At 44.8% G+C, this 12,541-nt stretch overlaps 1 protein-coding gene across 1 annotated transcript in view; it reads left to right on the forward strand.

Moving 5' to 3' along the window:
• The window catches only part of sorbs2b (sorbin and SH3 domain containing 2b), a 65,765-nt gene that overhangs the window by 36,592 nt on the left and 16,632 nt on the right, over nucleotides 1–12,541 (forward strand). The window contains exons 7-15 of the mRNA XM_061251750.1: nucleotides 616–785; nucleotides 1,688–1,754; nucleotides 3,316–3,366; nucleotides 3,731–3,980; nucleotides 4,470–4,584; nucleotides 7,049–7,132; nucleotides 8,311–8,367; nucleotides 10,392–10,441; nucleotides 11,123–11,310. Of these exons, the coding sequence (XP_061107734.1) occupies nucleotides 616–785; nucleotides 1,688–1,754; nucleotides 3,316–3,366; nucleotides 3,731–3,980; nucleotides 4,470–4,584; nucleotides 7,049–7,132; nucleotides 8,311–8,367; nucleotides 10,392–10,441; nucleotides 11,123–11,310 (1,032 nt within the window). The remainder of the gene's footprint in view (nucleotides 1–615; nucleotides 786–1,687; nucleotides 1,755–3,315; nucleotides 3,367–3,730; nucleotides 3,981–4,469; nucleotides 4,585–7,048; nucleotides 7,133–8,310; nucleotides 8,368–10,391; nucleotides 10,442–11,122; nucleotides 11,311–12,541) is intronic.

A 12,541-nucleotide genomic window follows, 5' to 3' on the forward strand; every position in this document is an offset into this window, starting at 1 on the left:
CTAAAGCCTCCAAGCATAGCCAGCCCAGTGCACTTGAGCCCACATCACCCCACAAACCGTCCCCCCTGGCGCGAGTCTGTCAGCTGAGATCTGTCGTGGGTGCCAAGCGCTAATATAGCACTAATTGCTGGGATATGTTGACCCTGTTATTACACACGTGACCACATTGTGAGAGCTCTCGGGTTTCCTGGGTGTGTCGTAAACCCCCCCCCCCCCCCCCCCCCTCCCAGCACCACCAACACCTCCCACACGCCTTTCGTGATCTCTCTAATCCCGCTCGGCAAGAACGGGGATTAAACACAAATCTGAGTTTGGGACTTCCTGGGGCGGGGTGGGGCGGGGTGACGTGGTAGGATTAATGCGTCTGGGCGTATTCATGACCTCCTGCTGTCCCAGAAAAGAAGGGACTCCCATTAATCTTCTCTCACTCTGAACATGACGAGTGAGGACCGTTTTTAACAGGATGTTTTGGTCTGTTGGAGTGATTTAAAGGGCTCACTCAAACTCCAGTGTGGAGTGGACTCAGCGTGGCGTTTCCATGGGTCCTCTACTCCTCCCCCATTGGCTGTTCTGACTGACGTTGTCCCTGTCCATTTCTCCGCCCCCCTCCCGCAGAGCCCTTTGAGTTCGCCTCCCTGGACGCTGTCTCCCCCGGCCACACCCACGCCAGCGCCACGCCCGTGTCCCGCCCGGTGGAGGAGAAGAAGGCATCCGTCCTCAAGCCGCCCCAGTACACAGTCTCAGGCCCCACGGAGGAGTCTGGGGTTCCCATCACCGTCAGAACGGTGAGCTCAGCTCTCCTCACCCCGAGTCACCTCCTGTTCCTAAATATCAGAGCAATACGTCTGTATGAGCTTCATACATATGTTCATATTTGTGTGTGTGTTTACTGCAAAAACGAAAAAGTGAGTCAATCCCAACAAGCATTTTAGACTTAAAATCTTATTACCAATGTGTGAGACAGTTTGACTCATTTCATGATTTGCCAAAGCTTTACCGAAATTTCACTTATCAGGCAAACAGTAACTTAAAATAAGAAAATTTTTTCGAATTCAGTGAGTCTCATTACAAGACTAAAACACTTGTTAAGATTTTTTTGTTACTCCTTTTTGGGAAAAGGAATATGTCACAATAGATTAGCAGCATGACCAGTTGTGAGTGCTGAATTTCCTCACATTGGCTGAATAGCAGAATATTCCAGCAGAATGAACTTTATTGGGAATGTTCTGCCGAATTAACTTTTGTGAGAATGGTCGGTGGAATGAACTTTAGTGGGTATATTCTGCAGAATTAACTTTAGTGGGAATGGTCTATGGAATGCTCACTGAAAATTCTTATTCCCTTAACTGGTAACTATGGCAGCAATCAAAAATCCACCGCTGTCCCTTGGGCTTTGAGGAAGTAAATATGCTTTTTTCCCAGGATACGTTTTATTTAGCCTGGGAAAAGCTGGCTGCTGATGTCAGCTTCAAAGGCTGGCCAGTAGACAGTTGTGTTTTATCACTTACACCAGAGGTTCAACCTTCATTTCAGAGTCAGTAGTGCTCCATGTCTGCTTGATTTGGTGTCTAAAGATGCATTGTGGGAAGTGTTTGCTTATTCAGTTTCCTCAATAGATGGCTGTTTACCATTCTCCAGCAGGTCGCCTTCATGCAATGTCTGTCTTTTTCTCATTTGCATTGTGAAGATAGCGGACAGGCCAAAGGACTGGTATAAAACCATGTTCAAGCAGATTCACGTCGTTCATAAACCAGGTAAGGCATTCTGCAATGTCAGTTCAGCAGTTCCTATATCAACTGCATGTACTATACGGTTTAGCATGGTCTTTTATTCAGTGATTCTTTATAATTCATCATTTGCATTTTTCATGTGTTGAAATTTTATGATTGCACATTGTGTGTCTCCACATATGGCATTGTGACTCCTGTTGTTACTGGTGCAGAGGAAGTATCAAATGGTAAAAAATATATATGTATTTTATAATATAATAATATATATTCTGCCATCTATGTTTTTTCTCAAACTGAAACTCATTTTCATGTCAGGTGTGGGAGTTTCGGTAATGAAGTCAGTGACTCAGGGGACTAGTTAGACTCCTCGCTGCTGGACTGCAGCATAAGGGAGGAGATGTTTTCAAACGCCTCTTCATATGCAGCTCCTGAGGTCGCTCTGAAAAGCCTGCCTGTAGATCGCCCACAGACAAATACGTGTGTCATAAGCCTCCTCCAGACAGCCTTAGCTCACCCCTCTGCCCCCTGTACCCACACACCCACACACTGCCATTTCTGCAGGCTCAACAGGGTGTGAGTGAGTGCAGCGCGCGCACAGCAACATGGCCGACCGTCTTTTTAATGCTCCTTACTCTCCCCGTTTACATCTGGAATACAAAACGGGCTGATGAAACACGTCGACAACCGTCGCGCGTGAACACTTTCTTCGGTTAACGCTAAGTGGGCTGACGGGTGTGCCCCAATACTCGAAAAATGCATCCTCCTTTCCTCCACTCGTCTTTTCCCCCCATACCTCCGAATAGAAGCAGGAGGCGAGTGAAGCAAAGGAGGGTGCCTTTCTCGAGTGTTGAGATGCACCCTCCCTGTGCCACGGTCCGTGTTTATTTGCTGATGTGGGTGGGGTTGTGTAGTGCCAGTGTGAGTAGGCAGGACTCTGAGGTTGTGATCTGAGTCGAAGCTGATCTTTTTTTTACTCATTTTGCTGGATCCCCCCACTCTTTGAGACCCATAAGAAGGCTATGATGCAGCACTTATCAGTGCAGGAGGTATACTGTGTAATTGGGACAGTCACAATAATGGATCAGTGGTTTTGTTTGTAAATAATTCTGGGAGGAGTGCTGGCTGGTCACGGACAGCAAGGAGGCCACAGAGGAGCTTCTGTCAGCACTCTGTCGATAAGAGCAGCCATTATTACTGAATTCTGCCGGTGTGGATCCAAGGTAATAGCTGTCTGTATTGACCCTGGGATTAGATTAGATTAGATTAGATTAGATTGGGGTCAGGCTCATTGACTTGAGTGACATTTCACCCAACCGTTATGCTGAATTAATTACTTGTTTAAATAAATCAACTCACACATTACCAATTAGGGGAGTGAGATTACCGGTTTAAAGAGCCCTGTGCAGTTTTTTTAAATTATCCATTTGAACTGAGTGAAGCCTTTCAGAAGTCCTCTTTTTCCATTAAAAGTGTCAAGCAGAATCCTCTAGCACTTCAGTGCTGTGGATTAGTCAAGGTTGTGACCTGCTGTATGCAAAGCAAGCTGCGAAACATGGATTTTTATTTTATTCTATTTCTTTTGTAGATGATCAATATGCTGACACACATAATCCCACGTATCTGGTAGTAAACACAGGTAAGAGGATCTGCCTTTCCTGAAACAAAATAACAGCAACTCCATTCCAAAAATGCTCACGAGGTTAGCCGTGTGATATGAAATGGCTGTCAGTCAATGGCATGTATCAGTTGCATTGTAAAGAGGTAAATCAATATTCCTGCGCGATTTAAAATGATTTGAATTGGTTTCTGTCTTTGAGTCTGCTGTTCATTTTTAATTCATGGCAGCTGAGAAACTGCAAATGGCTGTGTGGGTATTGATAGAGTATTTATCAAAGTGCATTAAAGATTTGTGCAGCTCATATATTTTTAAATGGCTGGTCATGAATATTGATGTGTTGGGATAGAAGTGAGTTTTTATGTCTGCTGGCGTCGTTCCTCAGACGGCTACAGCCCACCGAACCCGATCCAGTCCCATCCTCCGCCCAAGACACACACCTACCGACCGCTCTGCAAGAGCACGTCTGACAACGGCACACACGTCTTCAAAGAGCCTTCGCCTGCTCTCTCCTCCCCCTCCCCCACGCCCGCTCACCCCCCTCCCTCGCCCATGCACCCCGCGCCCTCCCCCCGGCCCGTGGCATCAGCGGCGCAGCCCAGACCGCGGGACCAGGACAGAGCCACGCCCGAAACGTAAGGACCGCGGTTCACACTAGGGCTGCGGTCAGTCCCCATTCCTGTTCGGTCAATGCAGGAAATGAACCCAAGCTCAACGCGTGTACTTCAAAACCCATTAGTATTCATTCAAATTCATTAGTGTCAATATTGTTCTTCTGATTATTTTTGCCATTAATGAACTGACTTTAAATTCATTTCCAAAATTGACTGAATTGAAATCGAATTGAGCCCTACCTTTGTTCTTGCATCAGAAATATTCATTAAGTGGATACTATACTATGAATTATGAATGAATTAAAAATATTTCATTTCTGACACTGTGGAACAGCAACTCCATCCTTAATGGGATTGATCAAACCTTCTTTGGATACTATTTGAGTTAGCATCTATCTTACTGTGTGTAAAAATCTACATATTTCTGTAATTTGTCACAGTTGACCAGCAGTAATCTGTTGTAATTCCGATGATCAGACAGTTTACAGATCTCATGTCGTGCTTCAACAGGAATGAGTGGGGACCTCCAGACAGAAAAGTGGACACTCGGAAATATCGAGCTGAGCCCAGGAGTATCTTTGAGTACGAACCAGGGAAGTCCTCCGTCTTGGAGCAGGAGAGGCCGGTAAGTGGTCTTTTCGCGGGATTACACCATCGCAGTGGTAATTCTGGGCACACTGATCCCCTGCTGGTTTGTTAATAGTCTCTCAGCTTGGGAGATTTTGAGAGGAAGCAACTGCACAGAGAAGTAGATGTGTTTACGTATCAGGGTTACTTTATAAGAGCGAAGCAATTAAAACAAGGCATCTGCACTCCTCAAAAAAATATTTTATCCCCAAAAGCCTCCTTAAGATATGGAAAATGAACCACAAGGTGGTGAAACTGTGACTATAACAGCTGTGCTTGTAATTTATTATCTCAATATTTTCAGCATTATTATAGCACGGTATTAAAAGACTTCCATTTGCCTCAAGGCTTTTTTGTAATTGGGTTCCAGGAAGGAATGCAATCGAGTCGAGTCGTTTGAAAAACGGAATATCCGCTTTCCTTTCGCACCCCACGTTTATATTTATACAGATTTACATAATGTGGTCAAATTACTGTCATTGAAAAATTGTCGGGATTTTGTCTCTGGGCCTAACTTCATGTAAAAAAAGATGCTAGCTAGACAGAGGATCTGAGGTCAGGAATTGATACGCAGTAAATTTATTTAACAATGAAATGGTCTGTTGGTATAATGCATTAACAGCTTATGTACATGATATAATTTCATATGAGGCCATTCCTCACATGTGCTCTATTAGTCCACACTGTATGTAATACCGTTTTCTTAACTTTTAAAAGACAGCTTTGACTTGTGTTTTGTCCTTGAATTGCAGCTCTTGTGTGAGTAGTTGTGGAATCTGCTTGCACATAGCTGTGATTAGGTTTCATATGGTTTAGCCCCATATTTCATAAGGCTTAATCTCCAATGGGTTGACATTTTTAACATTTTTCTGTCCCATAATCTCACTACGTGCAAAGTAATGATTGGGGGGGTTGGTGCCACAGGAAGATTAGCATGTAGAGGCATAGCAAGGATAGATGGAGCTTGCCTCTTTTCAAAAACAATTTGGCAAGGTGTGAATTTAATGTCCCGAAAAGGACAGTTAATGCACAGCTGAATGGCCGAACCATTAAATAAAATTTTAACTGTGGAAACTGTGCTTTTGGAGTATTGTCTTCTGGTAGTCCTCGTTAGCCTTCTGTTAGCCACCTCCGTTGTTGAAGCCTGAGACTCTGTGTGTAACCCTGTGTGCTTCCCAAATTAATTTCAGTTATGAATTATGGAATGATTACCGCTGGAGCGGTGGCTTTGTCACGCCTCAAGTGTGGCGGGCTGATACTTACCTCAGTATCCTGTTCCCTTCCGTGTGTCACTTCCATGTTCACAAAGCATATACGTACTAATATACCAATAGAGAAATAATAAAATCCACAGTGATAAAGATATAGATTTTTCTGTGACCTGCTGCTAAATGTAATCCCCAGAGCCTTTCTGTAAGCAAATACTTGCCTTGTGACAGCTTTAATTCATAAGGAAAAGTTATTAACCGGTTGCAAAACATGAACCCCTCTGCAAAGACAGCCTGTCGGGATTCATTAAACTCACGAGCCGCTGTTGCAGTCAGCTGGTTTCCCCCCTCTCCCGGGGGAACAGCTTTGTGTGCAACCTCCAAAATGCAGGAAGACAGCTAACATTTCCAGCTTTGACTGGACTTTTTAAAATAATAGTGTCAATTATTTTTCACTGGTACGGGAAACAAATTAAACACTTGTTGTTTTATCACTGAAAATGAAATCATTATGATTTTGGCCGCTCAATAATGTATGTAATTTATAGATTTTTATTACATTTTGGAACTTTTGAAACATGTTAGACAGTGAGACCAAGGCCTTCATTGATAGCCACACTGGAATTAAAGAGATTAAAATATATTAATACGCACACGCTTAATTCTACATATTTCTTTCTATTTTCGTTTTTTATGTTGTTTATGTGTGTATATGGCTGATCAGTACAGCCTGCTCATGGTGTGTTGTATGTGTTTTAAGAGACATGCAGGGAATGTGTTCGGAGTACAGACCCTGAGGAGAGGAAACATGGATGGGCTGTTTCTGCCCTCTGCAGTACAACAGCAGCAATGACAACATTTCTGTTACTGGCCTTTTTTTCATCTGATATTCTGAGATACATGGGGTAATGGGATAATAGCATATACTGCCTTAAATGGCACACTAAAGAATGTTTAATGCCTTAAGAAAACCAAACTGATACATTAGAGTTATTGATTTCCCCTACCCCTTTGGTACATTGCTGGAATTATTAGCTGATGACTTGCATATGTTGTGGACTGTGGTGTTTTAAAGTGCATCCTTTCACACAATGACCGTATATGCGTACGCGTTATAGGCTATTTGTTATCTGTTGTTATCTGTTGTCCATTAAACATCCTGCATGGGGCTCTGTAAGTTTTTTCAGTGCTGTCTCTCTCTCTCTCACTCTCTCTCTCTCTCTCTCTCCCTCTCTCCTTCACTTCCCTCTCCAGATTAATGACTTAAGCCCAGATGAGATAGATTTAGAGAATGAACCTTGGTATAAATTCTTTTCTGAGCTGGAGTTTGGACGCCCGGTAAGTGTGGCCTGGAGTGTGCCTCACTAGCCTAGATTCCCACCGTAGACAGAACGGCCGGCAGGCACAGTGCGGCTAGTGGTTTCGGCATGCTGTGGGCCTGTGAGGTCACGTACGTTGTGGTGCTTCGCTCTAACAGAATGGCGTGGTGGTTTGTCTTTTGCGTCCGTAGGGTCGTTGGGCCTGTAGAGTCAGCACTGTGCTGTAGGACACATGAAATGACTGGTCAAAGTGTCATGCGCAGAAGCTACACGATTGGATGCACCATTGGCCAATGAGAGTGACAATAAGCAAATAAATCCAAACTGTCACCCCATTCCATCCCCAAAAAATACATTCTGCACACTTCCACTTTTTCCAGAATTTCACTTTTATTGTAGTCCTGCTCAATGCTTTTGTTGTTTTTGTTGTGCTGTGTTTTTGTTATTGAATGTGCAAAGTCACGTTGTAATCATTAGAGTAAGCGTGACACACAAGCAGACCTGGAACGGGTGCCTGTCTCTGGAGCTGTGTCAGAGCAGTAGCAGGGAGTCAGAATGGAAGTCATAAATTAAAGCTCAGTCTAGAGCATGCACAGCTGTGCGTGCCCGTGTAGTTTAAGACGCGCTGCTTTGACGGAACAGAAGGGCCCTGATTATGAAACCGTTTCCCTGTTGTGCATGCGTGTTTGGCACATGTATAGACACCGCTATTTCAATGTAGCCTCGCAGTGGCGAGAGACAGATCAAGTGGCATGCAGGAGACCAATTAAACCTGATTGGGCTCATGTCTGATTCTCCTTTTTCACTCTGCATGTGAGTGCTGTGTGTATGTCTGTCTGTGTGTCTGTGTGTGTGTGTGTATGAGTATGCTGCTCTATGTGTGTGTGTGCTTGTGTGTGTGTACCGCTGTGTGTGTGTGTACCACTCTGTGGCCGTGCGTGTGTGAGCGCGTTTCTGTGTCTGTGTGTGGTTGAGCAGGTTCCTGTGTGTGTGCATGTGTGTATGAGCGCATTCTTGTGTGTGTATGTGTGAACGTGTTTATGTGTGTGTGTGTGTTTGTGTGTCAGTGCGTTCCTGTGTGTGTGTAGTCTTCAGTTCTTCTCTAATCATGTAAATCTCTCCACATGTTCTCTCCCACGATGCCACTTCTTCCTCACCTCATCTTCATCTCCTCCTGTCCGTCTCTTCTGACACAAGCCTCCTAAAAAAATCCTGGATTATAATCCAGACAGCTCTACTCGAGGCTTCACAGAGGTAAAGACCAGCCCGTGACTCTCTCACCATTCCTCAGAGTGACCCCTGTTTCTGTGGGTCTAACGTACATACGAATGGTGCATTGGCCTGCTGAAAGCTATGTTTTGAAACAGCTGGTAGCGTGTTGACTAGTTCAGACCACTGTCCAGCTCAACATGTTTTAGCTGGTTGACCAGTTCACACCAGCTCCCAGCTTAACATGGTTTGACCAGCTCAAGCTATGTTTCAAAACAAGCTACCAGCGCTCATACCCAGCTAGACCAGCTTTATGACCAGCTTGGCCATGCTGGTTGACCAGCTCATTCCCAGCTAGACCAGCTCAACTTTCAAGATGGTCAACCTGGCATAGCTGTATTTTACAGCAGGATTTAGGTATACTGACACTGTTCCCCTCTCTTTCCCAGCATCATGTCTGTCCACATTGCCATCAAATGGGCTGTCTGGATGAATATTTTATGCTAACACTGATGCAAGCATACTTCCTACTGTGTGCTGACATACACTCTGACACCGTTCAAGCAGATGTGTTTTTTACAGTGTCACTTCATCTTTGCGTTTCATCGTTTAATTAATGAAGCACATTTGTTCCAAATGTCACCAGCAGGAAGTTCAAAGTACACGTGACTACACAGGGGGGACTGTGTATATAAAGGGGTGTAATTCCTACATGGATCACTGGATATCAATGTTAATACCCTAAAATTAAATCTGCACTTTAGGCACATATTAAATGTTATTTCAAACATGCTGCAGTACAGAGCCAAAACAGTAAAGATTGTGTCACTGTCCAAATACGTATAGACTATACTGTATATATGAAAATCCTCATGTAAGTTTTTCTCCCTGCCCATGCTGCATTAACTAAAATAGCCATGTCCATATTTTTGTCATTTTAGCCATAGCCTCTTAATCTCTCTCTCTCTCTCTCTCTCTCTCTCTGTGAAAAGCACATTGCTTTGCTGATAAGATATTTTATTATGCAGCAGTAGTAGCAATAGTTCACTGATTTGCCACAAACATACTCTCACACATCTCTAGTTTATTATGCTATTTCGCTTGTTCATCCATGTTAATGATAGTGATCTAGATGTGCTCACATCTAGTAGTATGTGCAGTAGGTTGTATTTATTGTAATAACACCATAGGCACAATTGAGTAATTGAATGGTTCACAGCTGTGTGGCTATGGGCCTTCCAGCTAGGCCTGCTAATTAGCAGAACCGGCTGCTGGTGTGCATTATCCTGCCCCCTGCAGGAGTTTGTTAATAAAGCACTGTCCTTCAGAACCCTGCTGGGTTCAAGGATAGGGAGAAGTCTTCACTGTGACAGATCTGCCATGACACCTCGTGAAACGGGCTCGTCTACAGCAGGAAACATCAGGGCCGCATTCCTGTGCCACTATTAACAATCTCTGCTTAAGACATCTTCAGTCACGGAGAGGCAGTGTTCCAAAAGTACGCACAATCCTTCCCAGGGGGGTAAATTCACCCAGAAACAGTGCAGGTGGCAGTAAGTGGCAGCAGCGAGAGTCGTGAGCATGTTTAAAACCGTAGCGACCTCTTGGCAGGCCGACTACATGCCCGGCAGCGAGGTGGCTGTCATTCGGGGGCAGATTTACGCTGACGAGCCAACAATGTGCCGCAGCGACCCCGCGTTCCTGGTGACGCGCATCAGCGCTACATTTAAGAGCGCGGTCTCAGCCGGCCGAGGCGGGGGCACGATGACCGGCTTCTCCTGCCGAGCTTACAGGGAATTCCACGCTTTATTCAACGTCGGGGCGCTCGTAAGTCTGAGACAGACCTGGCTGCCAGAGTAAACTGTAATGTTCAGGCACTCGCGTCAGTTGCAGGTGAGAATTTGTGGCGTTGGTGGAGCGTTCTGTTTGTGGGGGGGGGGGGGTGAATCTGTCAGCCTTCCCGCAGCAGAAGAGGAACATGCCGCCCGTCGTTGCGTGAACAGAGTGTCGCGCGTCTTTGGTGGCAGTGGGCTCACGCGGGTGGTCTTTGTTCTCCTCTCTCCTTTCAGATGTCCCTCTACCCCTCGCCCACTGACAGGATTCCGGAGCGGGCATCCAGGTAAGGCCGTTTCCTCCCTGTTGCCTCGCTCTGTCACGGACACGGACGCCTGTGATGTCTATGTTTGAGCCAGATAGCATTCAGACACCCACAGCAGTTTTCTTTTCTGTCTCTAACAAAGGATGAAGTGTCAGCCTGGAGTAGTTCTTCATCTGAAGGTAGTGGCAGGAAGATCATTTTCAGCGTAGATTTGGAGCAGGGTATTTTAAGAGTGTATCGACTCGGAGAGGACAGTTCATCTCCTACCTGCTGCTTCCAAAAGCCTTGCTGTCCCGCTGCTTTGATTTTATCATGGCACCCACTTTTGTTTGTCAAAACACCCACTTTTCCTGCTCCTGCCCATGGTATGAAGTGGTCTGCACTTGTCAGTCCCTGACACAGCACTTGCAGAACTAAAGGACAGTGGCGCTACATTTTTGTTCTTCAAGGATCAAATTTTCCAAATGTACCCTGTAAGTACAGTAGTGTTGTCTTAGGGTACAAATGACTACGTCTTCCAAGCAAATAAGGCCAAAATGAATAATATATTGCTGGCTACAACTTTATGTGTCTATAGGATACCTTTTTCAGTACTTTTCGTACCTTTGTTTCTGAGAGTACAGCGATCCCACATCCTCTCTCAGCGTACCCCTATCGCCAGGCGTCTCAGTCAGATTGCTCTAGCATGTATGTTCCCCACAGCTCCGCCAGTGACTACAGGAAGAGGAGGAAGTCAGAGCCGGCGGTCAGCCAGCCCCAGAGACCGCAGAGCAGCCAGACCATCATCCAGCCCTCCCACCCCCGCCCTGCCGAACCCCACAGGACCGCTAGCGCTCCTCGAAAACCGCTGACCAGCTCCTCACCCCCGTCCCCCTCCAGGGGGACCAAAGGTAGGCCTCCTCGCCAAACCAGCTCCCACTTCCCAGTCAGCGGTTTTGTGAACATTTGGTGAAATGCCGTCTAGGAAAATCTGCCTACATTCGGTTGGAAAATATTTTTTTCTAGCAAACTAGGCTGTGACCAGGCTATATCCGGGTGAAACCTGAGCTATGTTGGGGTTAACCTTGTACATTATGTTGTCGAGACTTGTCTCAACCTAGATTTCCACCTCTTTGGGCATCAAGATTCAGGCTTTTGCTCACTGGGCTTGCAGTATCAATGCCATCTGATTCTACTGCCTCATATTTTTGTTTCTGCTCTGTAGTGTTGCTTGCTAATTGGTTGCTCTTCATTCTTGACCTACTTTGATGCATCTAAATTGAACATTATGCTTCCATGTTTATTGCTGAGAAAGTAATTTCCATGTAATATCGGTGGAATGGTTTGTGGGCAAAAACTCTGACCCAGAACACTAGGAAAGTATGACATCAGCATCCTGGCAACTTCCTAGCAACGTGCAGAATCATGTTTCCTAGCTAGTTAACGTCCATCATATACGTGCAGTTCCATTCATACAATTCATCTTTTTGCTTAATTTATAATATGCAGGTATGTACGGTCTAAATGTAAGGTATAGCTAACTAATTGTAAAGTAGCAGGCATACAGTTGTTATGTGTTGCAGAATTTGCATAGTTGCAATGTATGAGAATGCTGCAATAAAAGTGCTTCCTACATTTTAAGAAATAAGTAGATCGGCAGTATTGCTATTACACTGTTTTTTTTTACTAACTGCCACTATTTCTGGCATTGATGGTATATAGTCTGTTAGTAAAAGTGTTATTCATCATTATGAATTATGCAGTAATAGTATGTCAGAGCTTAAAAAAAGTGAATTTAATTGACCACATGGGGTTAAATTACCCTTCCAAAGATACCTTGATATTCCATTCCAAACAGTCACAAGACACCATCTTGTTTCAGATGGCTGGAACTGATTACCCCGTTGCTAAGCTTGTTACCAGGAAGAGCTCCGATGGTGACTAAAGCACTTTCTTAGTGTATTCCTAGTATGTGTGTGCATCAAATGTTCAGGAAACCTTCCTGTTTTTTTCAGTTTAAACATCCTTATGGCTTTTATTAATGAGCATTCTCCCTCTTTCATGGTGCAAGGCCTGTGTCTTTACGAACCTGTTAATTACTTCTCGTGTCTCTTTCTTACCATGCTGCTCTTGCTGGATATC

This window comes from Conger conger, chromosome 8 (genome assembly GCF_963514075.1).
Source record: "Conger conger chromosome 8, fConCon1.1, whole genome shotgun sequence".
Classification (NCBI taxonomy): Eukaryota; Metazoa; Chordata; class Actinopteri; order Anguilliformes; family Congridae; genus Conger; species Conger conger.